Raw genomic sequence first — 24,970 nt, forward strand, 5'->3', positions numbered from 1 at the left:
TTGGGTCCTTTATTTCATATTCAACGAAAGCTCAGCATTTTTGAAGGAAAAGTCACAAGAAGGCAGGCACTGTCGCGATTCAAACCCAGGACCTCCTGTTTACTAGACTTGAGCCAACTTAGCCACGGCGCTGAAGTCTTTTTTTTGTTAGCTGATGTTCTAAAGGCCTTTCTCTCGTTGTCTGTTTCTCTCTCTCTCTCGTTCTCTCTCTCTCTCTCTGTCTTCATGCCTGCACCTGATGCCTATCACGGAATTCAGCCATGTCTCGGTGTCTCTCATTTCTCTTGTCTTCCCGCAGAACTTCCCTTTGAAGAAAGCACCTCATTATTCAACACCTTCACACAAAGATCCATTATACGGGATGATAGTGGCGGAATGAGCGAATGAAAAGAAAAGGCATCACAGACCACACACAGGTTTTCTCTTCAGTTGATATTTTATATCACGAAAGTATTTACAAATGACTCAAGATTTCTCCAAAAAAATAAAAATAAAAATTCATATTCCCAATCACACTTCTCTTTCAGTAATTGTTATCACAGATGTCAAAGAGCAAAGTAATGACAACATAAACCATCCCACTCACATCAAAGAGATCAGCAGTGCTATGTGCTGCAAGACAAATGTCCTCTCGACACGTCCTGCCTTTGCTGTATGTTGTGGGATGTGAAATCTGTCCCTCTTTGTATGATCAGCGTGCGGATTCCTGGAGATTCAGTCAGTGCGGTCTGTGAGAAAGTCCAGGGCCTGTGTGTGGGGTGTGTAAGTCGGAGTGCTGTTATTCTTGCGCGGTGTTTGCTGCGTGTTCGGGGCAATTTACAGTTCTTTTGTGAGTCACAGCATGTGTCTGGCCTATGGTGTGTGTGTGTGTGTATGTGTGTGTGTGTGTGTGTTCCAAAACACACTATATCCTGACTCACGCACAGGAACTCAGTGAGATAGACTTTCTAAAAAAAAAAGATGATGGGCAATTATATCTGTGTAATAGCATTCTTGTTCTCTCTCTTATCCTGCTTCCCTCCCTTCCTCTTATTTCAGTTTTTTTCTCCCGTCTTCTATTATCTATCATTCTAGTATCCCTCACTCCACACATGACATGATCATCAAACAGCCACATGTACATGAAAACAAATGACTATGTTAAATGCATCCAGCGTTCACAAATAGCCCACCCCCACAGTTCCGAGGGACATTGCACTGCGGGGGAGTCACAGGGTTCAGGAAATTCCCCTCGGCAGACACTCTAACCCCACCCCCCAACTCTCATCTTCCTTCTCTCTTTCTGCCCCTGGAACCCATGACTGCCAGGGCTTGGCCTCAGTCTGTTGCTCCGAGTCTTTCCACCGGATTCACCTGGTGCACATGCGGACACCAGGCCCAGTCAACAGAGATGTGGCCTCACCCATCGGGCCAGTGGAACCAAACCAGTCGATCCAAATTTGCACAAGGAGGAAGTATTTCTGAGAAGATGTGTGGGGACCTTCCCTTGCCAACGCACACAGTGCGCTCATTTCACATGGAAGGGCTTGATTTGACAGCCTATGACAGAGGGAAAGAATAAATCAGCACTCCAGATGGTCACTCATGGTTATAAATAAACTGGGTGCAGTTCAGTGCTTGAGAAAACAGCAGTTCTTTGTTCATATCTAGGGCATAAAAATGAAAATGAGTTAAAAAAATGTAGCATTGCTTATGTATTACATTATCTCGTATTCAGCTGATGGTCTATTCCTTAGCAAGTTCCTGAAGCTACTCAGGGTTATAGGTCATGCTCGGGACACAATGGCTGTAAGTGTGGTTTGAACTGTTCAGTTGTTTTGGTTCATAGGCGAGGTTGGCTTCCCTGCGGGTAGTGTTCGGGTGCCAGGTAGGCTCTAAGTCCTACCAGAGAAGTCTGACATCCATCAGCTCAATATAATGAAGGGGGGGGGGGGGATCAGCCTGTGACTCCTCTTCAGTGTCAAAAATAATAATGAATTAACACAACTGTAACAGAACAAAAACATACAGGAAATAAAGTAGTTCAAATAAAATAAACAAAACAGCTCAATAACAAATTCGGAAACACAAAACTGTCAGGGGTACCTCTTTTAGAGTGAGGGACGTCTGTCGGGGGGTAGAGAGAGGATAAAGAGGGGAAGTCGTCTGGTATTGCAGCTCCTGGCTGCTGCATGCGCTCTTTAAACGGGTACTGATCACTCAGTAGTGCCTGTTGGTCCAGCCCAGCAGGCCCTGGGCATCACAAACTGGCAGTGGAAGATTCCGAGCTTTGCTTGTAATGCTTATAATGTGGCGTATGCTTACACGAAGAGGGGAAAGTCTACTTTCTCTGTGAAGGATATGGAATTGCCTGTGATTCTTCTCTCTCTACCACAGCTGTACCATGTACCCTTTGGTGCTCTATATTATCCATTGTGAATCAGGAAATAAAATGTTAAACATTTATTGAACTTTTGGGCATAAATATTTTGGGCATAAATTGTTAAACACCATGCTAAAATTACAGTGTATAATTGTGTTGTTCTCCTTGTGGTCTTCTGTAGGTGAAAGTGAAGTCATTGTGAAACACAGCACAGGACATGGTGCACACAACGGAAAGTTGCTGGTGCAATGATCTTCTGATAAAGGCCTGATGGGGTTATGAAAACAGCATTCAGCTTCCGGTAGTAGATACAGAATCTATGATCACAATCATTCTTTGGAACCAGAACCACAGGAGAGGACCAGTTGATATGTAATGGCTCAATGATTCCAGCAGACAGCATCTCCTGAATCTGATCATCCACAATGGTCTTGTTTACAGGGGACATTGTATATGGCTTCTGTATGATGAATGTAGGGGTGGTAACATACATACGGTGTTGTTGGGTTATGAGACCCTTTACAATGCCAGCAAAGAAGAGAAGGCCATTCCTGTGGAATCTTTGCTACAGGAGGACTTTTTAAAAAGTCTGTGCACATACGTTGTTGTTCATGGCCCCTTTCCAATTAATGCCTCAGTCAGCCAAGTTCATCCGTTCCATTCACCCGAAGGTGAAGGTGAAGGTGGCTGGCAAGGTACGGTTTAATGTTCTTCAAAATCAAAGTTACAAAAGCTTTTGTACAACACTCTTTAAAAATATGCAAAATCTCTCATTGATTAATTCTATTGTTGTCTTATAGGTCTGACTTGCTCTGCTAGTTCGTCCAGATAATCATCAGAAACAGACTGGAAGGATGTTTTCAATTCTTCAAAGGTGGATCCATTTGTACTGGTAATTTCCCACCAGTTCCGAACTGTGCCATTCAGGACCGTCCATTCCTAAACAAAGGATGAAGGGCAATAAAAATTCGGCATTTAGATAAATAAAAATTTGGATCTGTACGTAGCAAAGGTTAACTTTAACCCGTAAACTAGAGGTTACCCCCTTTAGATGAGGCAACCTTTTTAAGAGGAGTCTGGCATAATTGATCAATGGTCCTCTGCATCTCCACCATACCCATTTTAATCCTAGAGGTTACTGGTTTTCTTTATGTCAGCAACAGGCAGTGACTGTGCAAGGTCATGTAGTAGTTCAACCTGTGGCTGCTCTAAAATAAAACTCCTTGATTCTATTTTGTTCCATCTCTTCTGTGAACATGGTCCTCAAAGCTTTCATCATGGAGTTCAGGTCTGTTTCCACCTTCTCTTTATTCTCAGACATGGCCGTCCTGAGATGGGCAAGTTGCTCTTGAGTGTTGAGCCTTCGAGCTTGGATTCCAGATGGAATCTATGACGTTTCATAATCTTTGGCAAAGTCTTTATCCTGCTTGCAGTAATTCAGAAAGTTGTTCCCATCCTCCTTGAGCACATTCAGCGATTTGTCTTAATGCCTTGCCAGAAGTAGGAAGACCACTGGGTAAGTCAAGTTTTGGATAAGAGTAGGTTCCTGAAACGGGAGTTCCCATTGACAGGTCTGACACAGAAGACTATAATCCCTGGGTTTATGGAGTTGCTGTTGTAACAGGATGTGTCACAGTGAATGAAGGGAACATCTGCAATCGTGGAAGGGCTTGATGTATGAAAGGATTAGTGTGAAACACATGTACAGTAGAAGGCGCTCTGTGTGTGTGTGTGTGTGTGTGTGTATACTTAAATTGGTATACAACAATACACAATATATATCAGTGAGGACCTCTCGCTTGTTTTTTCAGACCTACACAACACTACCAACACTGTGTAATACACATGAAATAATGCAATCATATACATATTCACCAATTCATAACCATTCAGTGCATCACCATTGCATTTTATACATGCATACATGATACAAGGTCATATTATAGTATTCCAAATTCAGCATTCAATGTCCAATGTGTGGTGCAATTCTTAGAATATCAGGTAGATGGCTGAGTAAATGTTAAAGTTCAAGCCCAATGCAATTCAAGGTCAAATACAGTTCAGGTTTTCAGGTCAGAAAAAGTTTCTGTGAAAAGTTTCAAATCCCACTCTGTAACGTAGTGGCATCCCTGTGGGTGGTGTTTAGGTGCCAGGCTGGCTCTAAGTCCTACCAGAGAATTCTGATATCAGTCAACCTGAATGATTTTAAGAAAAATCTAATCACTACTTATTTATCACAGTTGAAGAGTACCAATGATGAAATACAGACATCTTTTTAAGTGGTACAACTTGTACAATTCTTGGCTGCCAAAAACTTTCTTGCCCCACTTTATATTTTATTGTCCAACATATTTTGTAGTCATGCAGCGGTTAGCATCATGGCCTCACACCTCCAATGTTGTGAGATCGAATCATTTTGTGTGTAGAGTTTACATGCTTTCCCGGTGTTGGGCGAGTTTTCACCCAGTTCTCGGCTTTCCCATCACACACACAATGGAGAGTTGGCAACTCTGAATTCAGTGTAGGTATGAGTGTGTGTGTGTGTGTGTGTGTGTGTGTGCGTGCCCTGTTTGGGCCCCGCCCTATGCCCAGTATCCTGGGATGGGCTCTGGCAGCAGCAACTTCAGTTGAACTGAGTGGTTGTGATGTGTCCCCAGCAGGGATCTAACAGGAAAATGTTTAATCAAATCAGGGCATGGGAGTGTTCAAATGACAGGATTCCACTGCTACAAAAAGGGGCAGTGACTGGCAGGTTTGATTGATATTTTTCATCTAAGCCAACCTGTGCTAAATAACTTTTGGGTCAGTCTGATGTCAGGACGTTATATCTGTTCATGGGTCTCATTGTCTGTGCCAACATCCAAAAAAAAATGTCAATAGAGTGGACGTGCAGAAGCTGGTTTACTACAATGGCTCACGGCTCCCATTGCTAACATAGGAGGGATCTGAGGTCGGAATGGTCCCTTACCAGCCAGTCTCTCTTTCTCTCCCTTTTCTATCCCCTCTCCACATCAAGCATCAGCACACCCAGAATTCCCCAGGGAGAAGCGCATTCCAGCTCGTTCCCAGTCCTTCTGTTTACGACGTGCTGCTATTGGAACTCTGGGGTTTCCATGGATACGGAAATGTTGCGCACACACCTGAGCAGGTATGAGATGCCCTGGTTGCACATCTGTGTCGCAGCTGTTTCATACACAGAGCAGGCTTGGGGGAGAGCTGTCATCTGGAGTTACAGAATTATAGGCGAGAACGAGAACGAGAGAGAGAGAGAGAGAGTTTGGGGGAGGGCTGGATGGAGGAGAAAAGTATGAGTAATCACCAAATGAGAGGTGCGTGTGTTTTAAAACAGTGAGAGGGAGAGAGTGACAGAGACAAGACTGTTGAGAAGGAGAAAAAACAAGTAAGTGGCGGCTCTAATTAAAAGTGGCATGGAACGGAGGGAGGGAGTGAGAAGGAAGGAAGAAAGGGATGGAGAGGTCACTTAAGGCTGAGTCATCTGGAAGCCGACTTCCTGTAATGAAGACACAGGCGGGTGAAGTTATGTGTTTATGAAACACTGCTAAGCATCCCATTTATGCCCCAAAACTCCAAATACGTCCACACCCGTTAAAAGGCAAGATCTTAAATGAACCCAGATCTCAGAGTTCTTTTTTAGCTCCAACAGCACAGTTTAGCCCTGGAGTCCCTTTGTTACCCAGAATTCACCACTCTGGAATGGCATCAGAACAGGCTGATCCGTCCATCCAGCACAGCATAACAATAACCTCATTCCCTGGCATCCCAACAATCTTTCCGGGCAAATTGGTTTAGACGTCTGCAGTTTAATCCAGTTACGTTTTGTGGCCTTTAACAACCTTCATAGTTTCAGCATGGAACCATCTTGGTGAGTTTTACAACAGTCCTTCTGGATACAATCAGTTTGGACGTTTAGCCAAAATGGATGTTATAAAAATCTAAAGCTACAAATCTAAAGCTAAAGCTACAAAACTGTGAAAAAAAAAAAAATATATATATATATGTTATATTAAGATACAAGCTGATAAAATGATCAGCTCAACCAAATCTCATGAGGAAAGGTCTGAGAATGAGAACAAGATGACAAATCCTGTTCTGAACTGGGCCTTCATTTTTCATCCTGTTGACTGTTGTGTTTGTTTTATTATTATTACATTATTTAAAGATGCACATACAGTTGTTGAGCTATTTAGCATTATTGTAACATTTTTGGATGTTTTTTTCTGTTATTTTTACCAGAAAAACATTTGAATGTGATTAGTTTCTACTAAAAACAACATATTTTACAGACTACTTTCTTTTTTCCCTGTTATGTATCTGTAGCCATACATATTCTACACACTTTGTTGTGTAAAAAATATATTGGAAATATATTGGAAATGTTAAGGAAAAATAGCCCTTTCTATTTCATTTGTATTTCACAGGCAAGCTAGAGTTATTAGACACATTAGCGAACTTGGACAGCAGGAATACAGGATTGGCCTCTTGGAGAGGTTGTTATAATATTAAGAGCTATTAAAAGAAGAAGTAATAGCCTGCAATACATGACAGCTGCTTGACAAACTTTTTTTTTTTTCTTCTATTTTTAATATTGGGATCAAGCATCCGTTCATAGCCCAGATGCACATGGCAAAACTAAGAGAAGGTTCAGGTTGAAGTGGAAGACATTAAGCAGAAACATGGCAGGTTTTTGACTTGGCTGGCCATTCTCCAGCCAAAGGGCCGCTAATGCAGAACAAACGCTTCATCAATTATCCAGACACTTCTACATGTCATCTGCTAATGCTAATATTTGTGCAGGGGTACCTGAGAGCACGATTCAAGCTAGATTTACGGAAAGTCGCTCTCTCCCCTGGCCACCGGATGGACAGGAAGTGATGTCACACTGCCTCAGGAAACTGATCTAAATGTAGGCCAGTAACCTATGGCTGGATTACTGCTTTCTGAACGGGAAGAGCCGTGAGGTTCAGGATGAGGAAACTAAATTCCAACACAACATCCTGCCTGGCTGTCTGCATGAGAAACTGTTTATTTGCAGAATGGAGCAGGTCGGTGTATATTTGTGTCTGTATAATTTCCACCAAGCATTACTGTTTCTATAATCTCTGTGTATTTTTTTATTTGCTGCATATTTGAAGAATGAAAATCGGAGGCGTTCAGTGCTGCAGTGGGGCAGTGGTGGCCTAGCGGTTAAAGAAGCGGCTCCGCAATCAGAAGGTTGCCGGTTCGAATCCAGATCTGCCAAGGTGCCACTGAGGTGCCACTGAGCAAAGCACCGTCCCCACACACTGCTCCCCGGGCGCCTGTCATGGCTGCCCACTGCTCACTCAGGGTGATGGGTTAAATGCAGAGGACAAATTTCACTGTGTGCATCGTGTGCTGTGCTGCTGTGTATCACATGTGACAATCACTTAACTTTACTAAATAAGGTCATTGTGATCACCCTGTCTGCACTGTGACCTCCTGACTTTCTGTCTGCTTGTTGCTGTCCCTTCAGGTCCCAGAATAACATGATGGTTTACACCGGGGCTCTTCTTCAGTGTGCAACGCCTCAGTGAACCACATATACAGTACAGGCCAAAAGTTTGGACACACCTTCTCATTCAACGTGTTGTCTTTGACCATTTACGTTGGTAGATTCTCACTGAAGGCATCAAAACTATGAATGAACACATGTGGAGTTATGTACTTAACAAAAAAAGGTGAAATAACTAAAAACATGTTTTATATTCTAGTTTCTTTGCTCTGATTACTGCTTTGCACACTCTTGGCATTCTCTCGATGAGCTTCAAGAGGTCGTCACCTGAAATGGTTCTCCAACAGTCTTGAAGGAGTTCCCAGAGGTGTTTAGCACTTGTTGTCTCCTTTGCCTTCACTCTGCGGTCCAGCTCACCTCAAACCATCTGGATTGGGTTCAGGTCCGGTGACTGTGGAGACCAGGTCTCCACTTTTTGTTAAGTACATAACTCCACGTGTGTTCATTCATAGTTTTGATACATTCAGTGAAAATCTACCAATGTAAATGGTCATGATATAAAGAAAAGAGAAAAATGAGAAGGTGTGTCCAAACTTTTGACCTGTACTGTACCTTTCCAGCAAACGCGGTCATTAAAACGTCACCCTACACACACACCCTGATTCACTTATGATGTGGGCCTTTGCTGTGGCCTAGGTAGACCATGTGAGGAGCTAAGCACCACCACCACCACCACCACCGCTCATAAACGCATGAGGGAAAAAAAGGCTCACTGTGTAAAAACAAATTAGCCACCACACGTGCCAGGGCCACTGCAAAGTAGCATAAAAACAACAGCCACACACGCAGATGAAATGGCTGACAGATGCGCCTTCCTGCCTCGCTGGTAACCGCCATTTGTTTACAGGCAACGTGACAGAAACCGCCGGCCGCCGCCGTCAGGGTGACGCGTATCTGGAGCGCCGGGCCCGGCGCGGACGTCGGAGCGGGCACAGGGAACGGGAACTGCCCAGTGGCACGGAATGAAAGGCCGAGAGGTCATGCTTGGGGGGCCGAGGGCCTCCAGCGCGGCCGCAGCTCGGGGCAGATGGGGATATATTTGGAGACGGCGTGACACTCCGTCTGACAGAAGGTGCGCGGCGAATGGGTGGGCCCTGCTCCGTGGATGTGGTCACTCGGCGGTAATAGCCCCAAGTCAGTGGCTGATGTCAGCGTTCAGGGAGGTCACTCACTGGGTTTATTTTTTATGACGTTATGCCATGACCCTTTTTCTGTAAAACTAATGTCTTGTCCCTGTGTACATCCTCATATTTTGCACATGCACTCAGACACTCAGACTTGGGTCTATTTCCTTGAATTTCTCATTTCCTGTTTGGGGTGTGTGTCCGATTCCTTGTTCTTCTGCCCAACACACATCAAACAGTCATCTGTTCAAAAGAACAGAGCGGGCAGACAGGGGAGGACTGAGTGGAGAGTTCATGAACAAAAAAAAAAGAGAGAGTGAGAGAATGAGAGAAGTGAAGGGGGACTAGTTACCGGTTCAGAATGAAAGAGGTTCAAGCTAGAAGGGGAACACAAGATGTGTCACACGAACAACAGCCACAAGGATGATAGGATGATGGGATGATAACCTCCATGGTGCCCAGTCTGAACGAATGCTAGGAAATAAATGTGCATTCTGCTTACAAAAATGCTTGGAAAATCTTTGCCTTTATTTATGCCAATTACACAACTTTAGTCTGTTCAAATGAGGCTGTGGGGTTTGTAGGGTCAGCCCATTCTCAAAAGGCACCTAACTGCTATAATTACTCCGTCCAGTACCAGGAACTTCCTGGAAAATCATGTAGCACAGCCAGTACTACCATTGTGTCCCTGAGCAAGACACTTAACCCTAAGTTGCTCCAGGGGGACTGTCCCTGTAACTACTCATTGTAAGTCGCTCTGGATAAAGGCGTCACATAAATGCTGTAAATGTAAATAAAATGCAGTACACATGCATAGAGAGGACGGTTGGCGTGAGTTTCAAACCTACAACTTATCTCCAGATGACTAGAACTTAAGGAGACCCTCAATCAGATTTTTAATTATAGCACATCACCAGTAGAGCCTGTTTTTTTAGGTGCCTCAAGTGAATAAATACCATCAAACTGATCATCAGGGACTCTCGGTGTAAAGGCCTAATGACATTTACTCGGCCTAGTGGGTTCTATAATGCCTCGCGTGGGAACGTAAAATCCAGAAAAAGCTGAGCACTGCACCATATCACCCTCACCCTGTGAGTCATATGTGAAGACACCTGCTGGTGGAGCTTTACTCCAGCTTTACTCCAGCTTTACTCCAGCTTTACTCCAGCTTTACCTCGAGGCAAGTTTCCATTGCACAGAGTACCAATACTCCTGAAACTGCACTTTTCCTGTGTTATTAAACCTTATTAAACAAGTCCCTCTTCAGTCCACTGCTGATTTGTTCCATATCACGCCATACTATACACAGCAGACACGCAATACTCACAATGCCATTTCCCACAATGCCAAGTGCCCGGCTTTAGAGGACAGTGCGGAAGTACCAGAAAATGGAGAACTGGGAGAGCTTTATCTTAACACTTTTTATTACATGAAACATTTTAAAAGTGAATTAATAGAATTTGTCGCCTGGAGGAGAACAAATGACACCACAGTCATCTCGAGTGGCACGAGCCACCATCACTGGGACCTCTGTGTGGAGACTCTGTGTGTTCTGGGGGATTTCAGGACTGCCACCGGCGGTAAATAGCTCGTGCTCGGTTTCAAACAGACCTACGAGAAATGTAAACAGAAGGCCTGCGCAATATAAACGCTCGCGCTGCCTTGGCGGAGGAGGAGAGGGACGTCACGTTGTGTCATGGGAGGGGGTATAATGTGGAAAGGTAGGAGTAATGTTTTCGCACCAGGTATGCGTTCAGTTTCTTTTTTCCACTACATGAAATTTCCACCCCACCCAACCGCTTCCCCGGAGCCCACAAACAACCCCGGTGAACCCTGGTGAAAAAGTGGCCCGCTTACACCCACGGGGCTCTGATCTGCATGACATTCCGCTCTGGCAACATATAGGATTTTTCCTTTTTTTCGGGAGAGCCGCCCCAATGGCGCACGCACAGACATGGCCATTCATGCATATGAGTCATACGAGCGATCACTGTACGAGGGCGCAAACACACACGCACACACACACACACACACACACGCTCACGCAAATAATGCAGAAAAAAAATCCATGTGAGAAAAATGTGGGGCACGAAAGCATTAGGAGGGCGTGGCCTTGGGCAGACTGAGGTGTGTTTACTTAAACGGTGACTTATCTTTACATTCCTTTGAAGTGCCATTCCAACCCCCCGTCCCCCGTCCCCTTCCTCTCTCCGAAAGCATGTGGTTGTAATAAATGTCCCGCTTCCCCTGCTGGACCTCCAGCAGAGGCCCTGCAGCCAGCGCCTTATTAAAGGGACACAGTCAGCGTGTTTTGGAAAAAGCCAGGCCGCCTCGGACGCTACTCGGTGCGTGTTGCTCGTGGGGTCCAGCGGGGTGCAGAGGGTCCAGAAAGGAAAAGTTTGGAGGGAGGGTGATCCACTGCGGACCCCCCCTGACAGCACACCCCCCACACTGTTGTGCACATACGCTTTCATTCTCACACACGCACGCACAGGGGGGACGGGGGAACTGCCCTCTGCGAAGAGTCATTATAATCACTCGCTGGCTCACGGATGTGGAATGCCACTCACTTTCCCTTGACCTTCGTCCATCCAGTTCTCCGGTTGCTTATATCTATAATCCTCTCCGTGGGTTTGTTTAAACTTTCTCAGGACCCCCCGAGTCCCGGATTCAGGCCTTTAACACCCAGGAGGGACAAAAAAAAAAAAAAAATCCAGTATGTGCTTCGTCCCGCTCTTCCACCCCCCCCCCCCCACTGTCTCGTAGACCTCGGGTCACGTCGACTCTCCCTCCCCTGGGCCTTTTCCCACCATGAGGTTACCTGCATTGACCTCCCGACGCCGATGGCTCCCCAGAGTAATTGATTAATGTTCAGATGTCGCAAGGGACAAGCGAGTGAAAGTTCCCACATCACACGCATCACTTCCTGTGGCGCTACCAGGAGCTGGTAGTGACTCACCCCCAGCAGCGGTGGGACGTCTCCCGTGAGTCAGGGGTCCAGACAGGGGGGAGAAATGTCCTCTGTCTGAAACCGGCCGCTTCCTCATGCTGTCAGGCGCGTCGGGCGTAAACATGGTTATGGCACGAATATTAAAGGAGTAAGAGACGTGTCAGAGGACTTGGTCAAATGGAAGAAACTACAAACGCATTCCTTTAGCAGGACAAGTCCACGGGTTCTTAGCGGCAGGCCGTATTTCACTGGAACAGATCCTTCCGAACACCCCTTTTATGCACCCCCCACGACGGCCGGGTCTCGCGAAAGGATTCTTTACGCTTTGTGTTGAAACGTGTGTGTCAGATGGCGTGCTTGGTGAGGGGTTATGGAGACACCTGGGTCCGCGTTGGTCTCACGAGTCCGCGCGCCGAGCACGCCAACAGGAAACACGCGCCAGGCGGGCAGGAAGGAAGCTGGGCCTGAGCAATCAACTGGGTGTTTGGATGAGATTGCGAGAAAAAGTCGTGTGGGGTGGCGGATGGGAGCTTTACTTTTCTTCTTCTTTATTTTCTACCTTGCATAAAAAAATGCAAATCGTTGCATATAACTGATAATGATATAAGTGGCGGACCAGAAGGCACATTGTATTTTACTAGCCTACTTCTACAGCGTCTTCTTGGCCTGGGCTCCAGACTGGACAGTGTGAGGTGGAACTGGAGCGCCCCCAGCAGTTGATTTTACGAAACAAACGCTTCATCGGTAATAAATGAAACGTCCAACAGGCTTGTTAATGTCACGCTTTGGCTCATAGTTTTAAGTCGAGCGTTAAGTCGCATTTGTGTCTGTGGCTTTACAAATCCTTCATAACTAATGTCAGCCCGTGTAGTGCATCTGCGGCCTTTAGTGAGTAGGATTTACATTTACAGCATATATCAGACGCGACTTATAATCAGTAGTTACAGGGACAGTCCCCCCCTGGAGCAATTTAGGGTTAAGTGTCTTGCTCAGGGACACAATGGTAGTAAGTGGGGTTTGAACCTGGGTCATCTGGTTCATAGGCGAGTGTCTTACCCACTATGTTACTACCATCCCGATTAAACGACAAATTGTCGGAGTTTTATACCACCAATCGCATGAATTCGCCGTACAGCAGCCATATGATTTCGATTCGCGCCTCCCCAGAAAGCGACGACGCGTTTTTCTTTTTTTTTTTTTTTGCGACGGCTGGTTTTGCGACTGCGCGCAGCAGGTGGAATACGGCAGCGCCAAGATGGCGGAAGAGGAACGGATTGCCAATGCCGAGAAACTCAAGGAGAAGGCCAATACTCACTTCAAAGGTGACATCGGCGTACACGAGTCGCGTCGTCGAGTGGGGTCGTAGCCCACCGCGCGGTTAAAGCAGGCGAGGGCGACTTCAGCTGCCCGGCCCGGAAGTGTTCGGGCACGAACGGACCGGGTGCTGAAGCCGCAGTGGAGAGAGCGCGTGTTTCGCGCACCCCGCTGTCCCGACACCCCACCATCCGGCCGAGCCACGAAGCTGGCCGCCGGGTCTCCGAGAAGCCGGCGATCGAGGCGTGAGAGGACGTTCCGTGCGTGCTCGGTCACGGCGGCGTCCCGGCGACAGACGTCCTGCCTCGTGGCGACTGAGCCTGTTCGTGGCCTAACACGGGAATCGTTACTTCGTGCATCTTTATTAGCCTCCTGTACTTGTATTTGTGACGGAATTCTCTCTTTTTTTAGTACTAGCTTGTGCGCAGCTGTCCGCACGCTGCAGGGTTTCGCCTCCAAACACGCGAACGTTTCGTCTATTATTGATGTCGCGCTGAATGAGACGCCGAAGTCCAGCAGCTGCCGGCCGGGCTCGGCCTTCCCGCGGCCGCCGGGGATTATCTGTACAGTTTAATCTGTGAAGGTGATGATGATGATGATGGTCCTGCGGTTCCGGGGTGTCACGTGGGACCTCGCGTCAAAACACCTGTTTAAACCCGGAGCAGGTTTTAATTTTTCAGATACACTACGTTCTCAAAAGTGAAAAAAAGAGAAGTGGAAGTGAAGTGATTTGTCATTTATGATGCACAGCACACGGTGACACAACGACTCGTGTCCCCTGCTTTTAACCATCACCCTTGGCCCCGGGGAGCAGTGTGGGGACGGTGCTTTGCTCAGTGGCACCTTGGCGGGTCGGGATTCGAACCGGCAACCTTAACCACAATGCCACCACTGCCCATTTAGTTTAGGGTCTTTTAGAATTATTTTTTAGAAATGTTTGAGGTTACCTGGAAAAGTTGTAGAATTTGACACACTTGAATGTATAACATGAAGAACACGGTTCCTGTAAGAAACTAGTGCAGGAGTGTAGTATCTTTGCCAAATTCCAGCTGATGGTCTATGATGGAACCTGACGGGGCTCACTTTACTCTAACTTGGAACCTGGGCTTACACAAACTCGGAGGAAATTAAGCTTTTTGGGCTTGTTGGAAATGTAGTTTAACAATTTTCTGTTAATTTTTATTCTTTTTAAAATAGAAGAAACGTCAGAATGTTCAGAACGAAATGCACATTTTTGCAAAAATGTGTAAGAACCTTGTGTAATTGAACCCACATCTAATGCAACTAGATACTAGTGTGGATTCCTTTTTTTTTTTTTCAGCGCTCCCAAAATGATTGAAACAGGCTTTTAAACAATCAGTGGAGCTTTTAAAGTGACAGCCTTGGGTCAACGATTGTTGCTGATGAAGTTCCTCCCTACATGTTTGCACATATTCCATCAATAACAGATATTTCCAGCCACACAGAGTCATTTGCACTTCACTGGAGTCTGTGATGTTTCCTTTCAGAATAAAAAAAAAAAAAAAATTTTCAAATTAGCCTAAACTTTTGAATACTATATATAAAAATATATATATATATATATGTTTGTGCAGTTGTGACTAAAAGATGCAAATGGGCGCACAATTTCTTGAACCATTCTGTGTGTGTGTGTGTGTGTCTGCATTGCAGAAAAGGATTATGAGAACGCGATCAAGTATTACACAGAGGCGCTGGAGCTCAACTCGAGCAATGCCATCTACTACAGCAACCGCAGCCTGGCGTACCTGCGCACCGAATGCTATGGCTACGCACTGGCGGACGCCACACGTGCCCTGGAAATCGACAAGAACTACATCAAAGGTTATTACCGGCGAGCAACGTCCAACATGGCCCTGGGCAAGTTCAAAGCCGCGCTCAAGGACTACGAGACGGTGAGCGTGCATTGTTCTTCTCCTTTTCAGCATCAGGTAGGGAGGTAGTGGCCTAGTGGGTAACACACCCAGGTTCAAACCCCACTTACTACCATTGTGTCCCTGAGCAAGACACTTAACCCTAAGTGTCTCCAGGGGGGGACTGTCCCTGTAACTACTGACTGTCAGTCGCTCTGGATAAGGGCGTCTGGTAAATGCCGTAAATGTGAGGTATGTATTGAGCGTCACTGGTGGAGCGGAGAGCGGGCAGCAGTGGCTGGTGCTAATGCCACTGGGATCCACTCTGTGGGTGTCGAGTGCTAAGCATTCCGCTGCCAATTTAGTCTCCATTGTCCGCGTCACTTTCTCCCGTAGCGGCCCAGAATAAACAGCCGCACGCACACGCTCAAGCGGCAGCTTGAAGGACAGGATCGTGCTGAGGGACTCAGCGGGGATGAAAGTGAAAGGGCGGCTCATTATTTTTGATGTTAGTGTCTCCACAGTGTCCTGCTGGTCATCTGCACCAGGTTATTTTCAGGGTCCGACTAATCACAACATTGGCAGCTTTGTATCTCCTCTTTCTCCACGACATCTGTTAATTACGTTAAAGGATCTGGGTTCTGATACCTGCTGGGTAAATATATGGGGTTGCATTGTACATGCTCATTGCTTGTTTAAATGACTGGGCTCTGCATGATGACCCTTAAAACCCCACAGGTGGTGAGGGTACGACCAAATGACAAGGATGCCAAGATGAAGTACCAGGAATGTAATAAGATTGTGAAGCAGAAGGCCTTTGAGCGAGCAATTGCCAGCGACGAGCTCAAGAGATCGGTGGTGGACTCCTTAGACATAGAAAATATGAGTAAGTTCTGGTCTTAAGTTGGTGTTATTATGACATTGCAGTGACTGTGCATGCTGGGAAGATGGCAATCCCCTCGCATACCTACTCTTCAGGCTTTGCGGCCTGTGATGTCTGATACTGCATGTGATTTCTCTCCCCTAAACCAGCTATCGAGGACGAGTACACAGGCCCTAAACTGGAAGACGGGAAAGTCACAGTAAAATTCATGAAAGACTTGATGCAGTGGTTTAAGGATCAAAAGAAATTGCATAGGAAGTGTGCCTACCAGGTATGACTGGAATCATATTTATTTAAGATGGTTGGTAAGTTTAACCCATGATTGAATGCTTCAGCCTTTTCAACATTCTGAAATATTGAAGCCTCTCCAGGCTATTTTGGCTGTAGAAGGTCGGTTCTTTGTTGAAGATCGGTTATTATTATTATTTTTTTCCCCAGATACTGATCCAAGTGAAAGACATCTTGTCTAAACTCCCTAGTCTTGTTGAAATTTGCCTAAAAGAGGTAAGCCATTCTCGACATCTACCTTTTTAATAAAGCGAAATGCAGTGTAATGTTAATAATGGCGGATCTCTCGCGTCTTCTGCCGCAGACAGAGAAAATAACTATATGTGGTGATACACACGGGCAGTACTACGACCTCCTAAATATCTTTGAGCTGAATGGGTTGCCATCGGAGACCAATCCTTATGTATCCTTTTCTTCGCATCTTTGCATTTCGGGGTCATTCTATGGGATCAGAGGTGAAAAGGAGCTGCCTGATGCCACAGGCCTGTCATATCATGTATCTTTGGGTAAAACGTTTAAATTCTGTGGTAAGAAGTATCCCTTGACATGAGTCCGCAGTTATTTAATGGCGATTTTGTGGATCGCGGCTCATTCTCTGTGGAAGTCATCCTCACACTTTTTGGCTTCAAGCTGCTTTTTCCAGACCACTTCCATCTGCTGAGAGGTGAGTGCTGCCTGACACACACCAAGGTGCGGTGACCCTTCAGGTGTTCTTCATAGAAATGGGTGTTGACCTGCTCCGCCAACCAGGTAACCATGAGACCGACAACATGAACCAAATGTATGGCTTCGAGGGCGAGGTGAAGGCCAAGTACACGGCCCAGATGTTCCAGCTGTTCAGTGAGGTCTTCCAGTGGCTGCCCCTGGCACAGTGCATCAACAGTAAAGTGCTGGTGAGGAGATGCCTGGTTTACACGCGAGAATGCATACCCACCCACCCACACGCCTGAAGGATGAAGGTGTATACCATAGTAAATCCAATAGAATGGTCTTCTGTCACTCAGGTGATGCATGGAGGGCTCTTCAGCGAGGATGGGGTGACCTTAGATGACCTCCGAAAGATTGACAGGAATCGACAACCACCTGATTCTGGTATGGGCTGGGTTCTTGGTACACCGTAGAACCATCTTTTGCTGCCAGTGGAACTTGTCTTGTCTCTAGGTTTGTGTTTTCTGTTGTGGCATAAAGCACAGTGCCAGTGAGGAGTGTGTTTGTATGGCTGAGCCAGTTTCTGTCCACAACCTGATGTCTCAGAAGTACATCTGGTGCCCACGTTGCTTCTCATGTCTCTCGTATGTGTTCTAGGTCCAATGTGTGACCTTCTGTGGTCAGACCCCCAGCCTCAGGTACTCATCTTTTCTTTACCAGAACAGTGACCCAGATTTAACATCATTAGTCTTTATTACCTCGTTGAGTTAGAGCAAGTATGTATAGAGCGATGGGAGTGTGGCCTCACGGCTTTCTCTCCTCCGTTCAGAACGGCCGGTCGATCAGTAAGCGAGGCGTGAGCTGCCAGTTTGGACCGGACGTCACGGAGCACTTCTTGAAGCAGAACAAGCTGCAGTACATCGTGCGCAGCCATGAGGTCAAAGCCGAGGGCTACGAGGTCACTCACTCAGGGAAGTGCATCACCGTGTTCTCAGCACCCAACTACTGGTACGTCAGCTCCACCTACCGTCTCTGTCTGTTTCAGGGTGCTACTTTATTATTCGTTTAATACGTTCTTCCTTTTCAGCTGTACAGATCCACCGATTTTTAGGTCTAGGGTATGTGTGTTTTAAATGAATTTATTTCATGCAGTTTATTAGTAAGTCATGATGCCACCTATAATACGGTGACCAGAAAAGTAGAAAGTGTAAATTCAGATTACACAACTTTTCAGACTAAATTCATGTACAGCTTCCTGACTTGTCACCAGATCATTAAGCATTCAGACTACTAGGGTTGCAGCGATGAACCGGTTTGACAATGAACCGCAACCTGCACTGACACACGCAAAACATGATCATGGCAGAACAATAACGAGATATAGCCCAACAATGGGACTACTCCCGTTACAGCGCTTGAAGTCTCCTGTGTGTGTATATTTTACCCCAAACGATTAAAAAAAAACGAAATTTGCATTTGCAGAGCTTGCAGCCGGGGGGGTTCTTTCTCTAGCAGTCTCATAAAAAGGAATTTCAAACGTAGCCGGTTCACATAGGCCATAAAATAGTAACTCCCATAAAGCGTTTTTCTGCTGATCATGAAATATCGTGTCTTGTTTTAAGTGGGGGGGCAAATGGTATTTTGGTAGCCTCTGTGGATTACTATGTGAACACCCTCACCTTTTTTGCACTTCAGCTTGATTTATGATCTGTTAAAGCTAGACGTGTAAGATTAAGTTAATTGAAATTAAGTTAAGGATTTTGGTTGCAACAAATGAGCTGTGCTACCTATAGATGTGTACAGAGAATACTTTTATTTACACATTTTAATTTTCTTAATTAACTGGCTGAAAAGCTTCTGAAGTTCAAAACCTTTATACAACATGTTTGTGTGGTTTTTATATATGTTAATACAGTTGTGAAATGATCTGTGTTATATGCAGATGTATGAGAGCAATATCTCTGCTGTAAGAAAGAGGACCTCGCAGCAGAGGTTTTGGAGCCAGTCCAGGTTTGGGTGGGAGTGAGTTTTTGAATTCCCTGTTAATTTGTGTGTTTATGCTGCCCTCTAGTGACCAGATGGGTAACAAAGGAGCCTACATCCACCTCAGGGGATCAGACCTCAAACCAGAGTTTCACCAGTTCACTGCTGTGGTCAGTACTTCACTTGGACACCTCGTTGTTTTGTGTTTTTTCTCCCGCAGATTAATTCACCGTCCTATGTTACAATATCTTAGGGAATTTCAGAAATGTTTGCCGAATTCTCAGTCACGTCTTTTTTTTTTTTTTTTTTTTAATCCCACAGCCTCATCCGAATGTCAAGCCCATGGCATATGCCAACTCTCTGTTGCAGCTGGGGATGATGTAGAAGCCATTTGTCTGTCTGTCTGTCTCTGTGTGTCTTGTCAGCAGCTGGGGACATGTTCCTCCGTGATCACTCTAGGCTACATCAGTCCAACCAAACCACTCAAATAGTCTCAAATGCATTCCTGGTTTCTTTCTCACACGTATGGGTGTGCGGTGTGTGCAGTGTACACAATTTGACCCGATTCCATATTGATTTATTAGCAAATTATGAAAATTCAAATTTATTTTATGTCTCGGTCCAGAGTAAGGAACGTAAAGTAATAGGATTCAATTGGAGTGTCTAGGTTTTTATATACTGGTTTGTGAAAAGCATTCTGGAGTTGAATTGTACCAAAGATTAACAGTAATATCAAGAAGCCCAATCTTTTTGTTATAAAGCACTTGAAGTCCCCCCAGTTCAGCATATCTCCAGGGAATTCTGCTTTGGGAATATAACTACCAGGATTCTGTGTCTTAATCAGAATTAAAAAAAAAAAAAAAAAAAAAGTATGCTCCAGTGTTTTGAATGGAGGCCTCAGTTCAGTGCACACTTTTAATTAGCTACTGATGAGGTCTGTTCATTTTTACTGCAGTTTTACGAAACCCTGTAATTGCCCTTGTTTTGTATCAAATTTTTTGCACTGTTGTTTTTCTGAAGCGCCTGTTGTGGGAAGGTCAGTATTACCATAACTCATGTTTCTTATCCATTTGTGAATCTCCTCCCACACACACACACACACACACACACACACACACACACACGCATTTATCACCTACTCGACGTTCTTCTCCAAAATGCAGTAGTGCTGCCATACGTTTCGTCTAGTAGTGTTCTCGCCTGTATGTGGATCTGAAGACAGAATTCAGAAGCAGACGTCCTATTTCTTCCTCTGAAACACGCACAGCAGCCATTCCCCATGCCCCTGTTTTAGATCATGTTAAATACACAAACATGTATGTATATATACTGTAACATTAAAAAGAAAATCATGTGTACATGTTTGGGTGGGTGGGAATTTATTGAATAAAAAAATCTAGTTCAGTGATTTTTAATTGTGTTTCATTGCTTTTTTTTTTTTTTTTTTTTAACCTTTATAAATGTTGTAAGGCGGTACATATCTCATAGATTGTTAACATTACCTAAATAAAATTAAGCATAATTGTAAAAGAAATTTAAACGTTTGCTTTTAATGTGGAAAAAATGTGTGTATGTAAATGTTTGAGAAAGAGACCGGATGAGAGAATTATAAATTGTATCGGTATAATTTTTTTCCAATGAAAACACTACCCAAGCTCAACTTGAAACAAAAATTACTGAATTACTGTTAAAAAGAATACAGAAGAAGGATGAGTTCATATGAAACATTTGTTAAAATTACAATTTGCTGATGATGTGATTGTATGCTGATTTAAATTGAAGACTTGAATCACACACTGGAACAAAATATTCTATGTGAAAACTGATTAATGGAAATCAAAAAAGCCCACAGAGTGACTGGATTCAATGTTACACTAAATCTGGCTGCGAATTTCACCACAGCAACTAATAATGTGCCTAGAGCAACGTTTATTGATGAGACGGATGGGGGATCTCCTTCCAGACTTCCATCAGAGTTTCTCAACTGGATTAAGGGCTGGGGATCCTGGAGGACGGCCAACCGTATCAATGTCATCCAGGAACTGCATTCACGTAGTCACATAAAGATCTTGAATCCGGGAAACGCTGGACAACTTGTGCAGCTATTGCCTCATGCAACCTTTACTCTCATGGACATGGACATAAAAGTTGAGTGAATGTGATTCACCGTAAAGCACAGCACACGGTGCACACAATGAAAGGTGCCCTCTGCATGTAGCCCTTGGCATGCATAGGAGATGATATAGTATTATCCCTCCCCATCCCAGGCTGATGCGTGAGATGGTATACTGACTGATCACAGATGCATTTAAACTGTAAAATCGAAAAAAATACTCTGGTATTTGAATATAAAACATGGCAGTTTTCTTTTTTTCTGCTTTAATATCTATTTATTTTTAATCCAAATTACATCCATTATATATCCATTTTATAAAGGGTTTAATGTTCAAAAAGCAATAAAATGTCTCAACTATCAATTGAAAAGGATCCAGATTCTTTTAATTGAAAGAATTTACAGGATTTACATTACATGAAATTATTTAACATTTAAATTAATACCGATATGCTGTTCTACTGAAATGAAAACCCCAAAACAGTGCTTTTCAGGTCTAGAAACTCAGCATTTAAGCATACAACATTACACTAATATCCAATATCTGTCAGGATACGGGCCATTAACACTAAAGACTGCATAATGTTACACAACAAATCATCTTAAATGGTTAAATGTTTGCGTATCAACATTTATTTTCAATATTACAAGAGTGGTTTTGATCTGTCCAAATCTATCCATAATTTATGCGTAGTGTGTCTCCAAGTCACCATTCTGAAGAACAAAGGTAGGTTAACAACCCTGATTTGGAGCTGACAATGGCGCATCACCTGACACTGAAACCAGAGTGCATTTGCGCTGCCACCCGCGTGGTCCTCGGGGACTCGTCATGATTTGACACAAGGGTTAGTCCACGGGACACCCGATCCGCGCTGGAGGCCCAAATGTCGCCTCGTGGTTCGGGGTTGGTGCACCGCGTTGTGTTCCTTCACCCGGATACGGACGCCGGAAACCGAATCTGTAACTTGAGTCTCTGCACCGAGGTCAGGCGCTGGAATAACACGGGTCCACGCTGAAGTTGACCTGAAAAGCATTGGGGCTGCAGCAGACTCACTATAACTAGATGGACAATGTTTTTTTTGGTGGGGTCGGGTCAGCTCTCCATCAGTCTGATCCTCCGTTCGTCCACGTTCCTACCCCTTTCCTCCTTCATCTGGCGTGTCCGGACTTCATTCGCCCGACGAGTCGGTTCTGATCAGATTCGTGTTGGCCAGCACTGGTCGGCTGGTATAAATGTCATCCACAGGGAGAAGGAACGTCACGGTTTTGACCTTGGCCCTGTTAGTACAATGAACATTTTCTTCAGTTCTAGACCCATGTTTTAGTTTCAGAATTCCAAGAAATGACAGTGACATGGGTGCCCAAGTACATGGTCATTGTGATTACAGAAGACCCTATTTATGTACAGTACAGGCCAAACGTTTGGACACACTTTCTCCTTCAATGTGTTTTCTTTAGTTTTAGGACCATTTCCATTGGTAGATTCTCACTGAAGGCATCAAAACTATGAATGAACACATGTGGAGTTATGTACTTAACAAAAAGTGGAGACCTGACCTCCACAGTCACCGGACCTGAACCCAATCCAGATGGTTTGGGGTGAGCTGGACCAACAAGTGCTAAACACCTCTGGGAACTCCTTCAAGACTGTTGGAGAACCATTTCAGGTGACCACCTCTTAAAGCTCATCGAGAGAATGCCAAGAGTGTGCAAAGCATTAATCAGAGCAAAGAAACTAGAATATTAAACATGTTTTCAGTTATTTCACCTTTTTTTGTTAAGTACATAACTCCACACGTGTTCATTCATAGTTTTGATGCCCTCAGTGAGAATCTACCAACGTAAATGGTCATGAAAATAAAGAAAACACATTGAATGAGAAGGTGTGTCCAAACGTTTGGCCTGTACTGTACATACACAACACCAATAGGGTGCAGTGACCTTACTTAAATTTTTTATATCAATCAGCACCTCCTTGAAACAAGACACGATATAAACAAACCCAGTTCATGCACAGACTGCACAGGCTGCCTCCGTGTTTCTGGATGTTGACTGGCTGCGTTATGAGAACATCTGACCTGTTTTTATGGACATAGTCTTGCAGAGAGCGCCTGTTGGTCAGCTTCTCCCTGCCGCCGGCGCTGCTGTGCTCATCTCGCGTGGGGCCGCCCGACGGCGTCGCTGAGCGCCCGTACAGGGCTTCGTGCGCTTTGCCCCATTTGCTCTGGATCTCCCTGGACTTCTCCTCGGGCTTCCGTGTCTTGTGTGCACTGTCACCCTTGCGGTCAACCTTGAGCATGTTCGAGGCGACTGAATATCTTCGTACAGTCATGATTATGTTCTCTGCAAAGTTAATAGAACATAAAAAACACGCAAATAAAGCATCCAGCAGTTCTATTAAATAAAGAGCCATTCTGCCTCATTTCCCGTTAGGCGTGTGCAATGCTGACATTTGCTGAGACATTATTATTCACAGCCTCAAAGTTGTCATCCTCCTAATCAATACACACAGTAACACACTCGCCTATGAACCAGAAGACCCGGGTTCAAACCCCACCTACTACCACTGTGTCCCTGAGCAAGACACTTAACCCTGAGTGTCTCCAGGGAGGGACTGTCCCTGTAACTACTGATTGTGAGGCGCTGTGGATGAGGGCGTCCTGTAAATAAATAAAAAAAATCTATATGTGACCAAACGATTAACATTTTATCAATGCGACGGCACAGACCTACGGAGGATTAAGACTCGCCAACATACCCAAGTACAGGACATGCCAACATGGCGAGATCGTGCACATGCACACACACACACACACACACACACACACACACACACACACACACACACACACACACACGGTCCGAGGTGCGGTTAGAACTGCGGTTCGAGGACAGTCAAATATTTCATCACCGTACAACACGAACGCCACGTTGTTCTGGCGCACAAGCGCGCGCATGCGCAGAACGGTCCCGTCGGTCAACAAGCGCGCGAGCGTCGAAACACGCAAGAAAGGGAATAAAAATGTTTCACTCTCTCTTTTTACTTTAATTAACATCGCTCCTTCGCGTGAAACTTCGTGTAAAAGAACACCGTAAAGCGCCAACGTCAATAATACCGATCGGTTGGTATTGTTCGCAAAACAAGAAAAGTGACCTTTAAAGTTGGCGTCCAGCGAGGGCGCAGAAGCGTTGCGCCTCAAGCCGCCGTGCGCCGCGCTCTCCTCCGGCACCTCCTGCGCTCCCGGGCCCGACGCCTTCCCCGGGTCCTCCGCTTCGGTCGCGCCGGCGCCGCCGGGCATCGTGGGTTCGAAACAACGCGCACGTCGCGTCCGGCCGCCGCGGTGCTCCGCTGTGTTGTTGTCTCGCGAAAATCTCGGCGCGGGACCTTGTCCTGGGGAGATTATGTCGCCTTTCGCCACTTATACAGCTGAGGGGTTTCGGGTGATCGATGTTTTATTCATCCACGGCGGCCGGTGTTGCCTTACGGCCGGGCGAACCTCCACAGAACGTCAAATCAACGTCCGAATAACAGTCCACGTCGTCGTTGCTTGTTTTGTTTTTTTTTGTTTTTTTTTAGAATGAACGACAACGAGAGCAAAATTAAATTAAAACGTGTTTCATTGCCGACAAGCATCGTTCATATCGAGCAGCCGCCGCTGCGCATTAAATATTTAACACGTCGGTCAACGTAAAGCAGCAATAAATCTCGAGTTTCAAAAGGAGCTGCTGGCAACGTGCAGAAAGTACGGACTATATTAACCCTTTTAAAAAAGTACTATACTATTCACATAGAAGCCTTCGTCTGTTCGTATTTTACACAATACTTTAAATGAATACATTAAAAGTACATTCGGTTAAGTCAGTATATTATATTTTTATTATA

The 24,970-nt window shown here is 45.1% G+C and overlaps 1 protein-coding gene across 1 annotated transcript; it reads left to right on the top strand.

Annotated features, from left to right (window-relative positions):
• Positions 1 to 13,199: 13,199 nt before the first annotated feature.
• ppp5c (protein phosphatase 5, catalytic subunit) lies at positions 13,200 to 20,383 on the top strand. Its single transcript, XM_028961938.1, has 13 exons — positions 13,200 to 13,309; positions 14,973 to 15,214; positions 15,911 to 16,058; positions 16,205 to 16,326; positions 16,494 to 16,559; positions 16,648 to 16,746; positions 16,902 to 17,007; positions 17,094 to 17,236; positions 17,348 to 17,435; positions 17,649 to 17,689; positions 17,821 to 17,999; positions 19,063 to 19,144; positions 19,296 to 20,383. The coding sequence occupies exons 1-13, from the start codon at positions 13,243 to 13,245 to the stop codon at positions 19,356 to 19,358; spliced, it is 1,446 nt and encodes a 481-aa protein (XP_028817771.1). The 5' UTR covers positions 13,200 to 13,242; the 3' UTR covers positions 19,359 to 20,383.
• The last annotated feature ends 4,587 nt before the right edge of the window (positions 20,384 to 24,970 follow it).

The sequence above is a fragment of the Denticeps clupeoides genome, chromosome 19 (genome assembly GCF_900700375.1).
Source record: "Denticeps clupeoides chromosome 19, fDenClu1.1, whole genome shotgun sequence".
NCBI classification, from domain to species: Eukaryota; Metazoa; Chordata; class Actinopteri; order Clupeiformes; family Denticipitidae; genus Denticeps; species Denticeps clupeoides.

Excerpts from the sequence above, each read along its gene's own strand:
- ppp5c (XM_028961938.1), top strand. The coding sequence starts at position 13,243 with ATGGCGGAAGAGGAACGGATTGCCAATGCCGAGAAACTCAAGGAGAAG. Across the intron at positions 13,310-14,972 it reads GGCCAATACTCACTTCAAAG|AAAAGGATTATGAGAACGCG; the intron begins GTGACATCGGCG and ends TCTGCATTGCAG. Across the intron at positions 15,215-15,910 it reads CGCTCAAGGACTACGAGACG|GTGGTGAGGGTACGACCAAA; the intron begins GTGAGCGTGCAT and ends AAAACCCCACAG.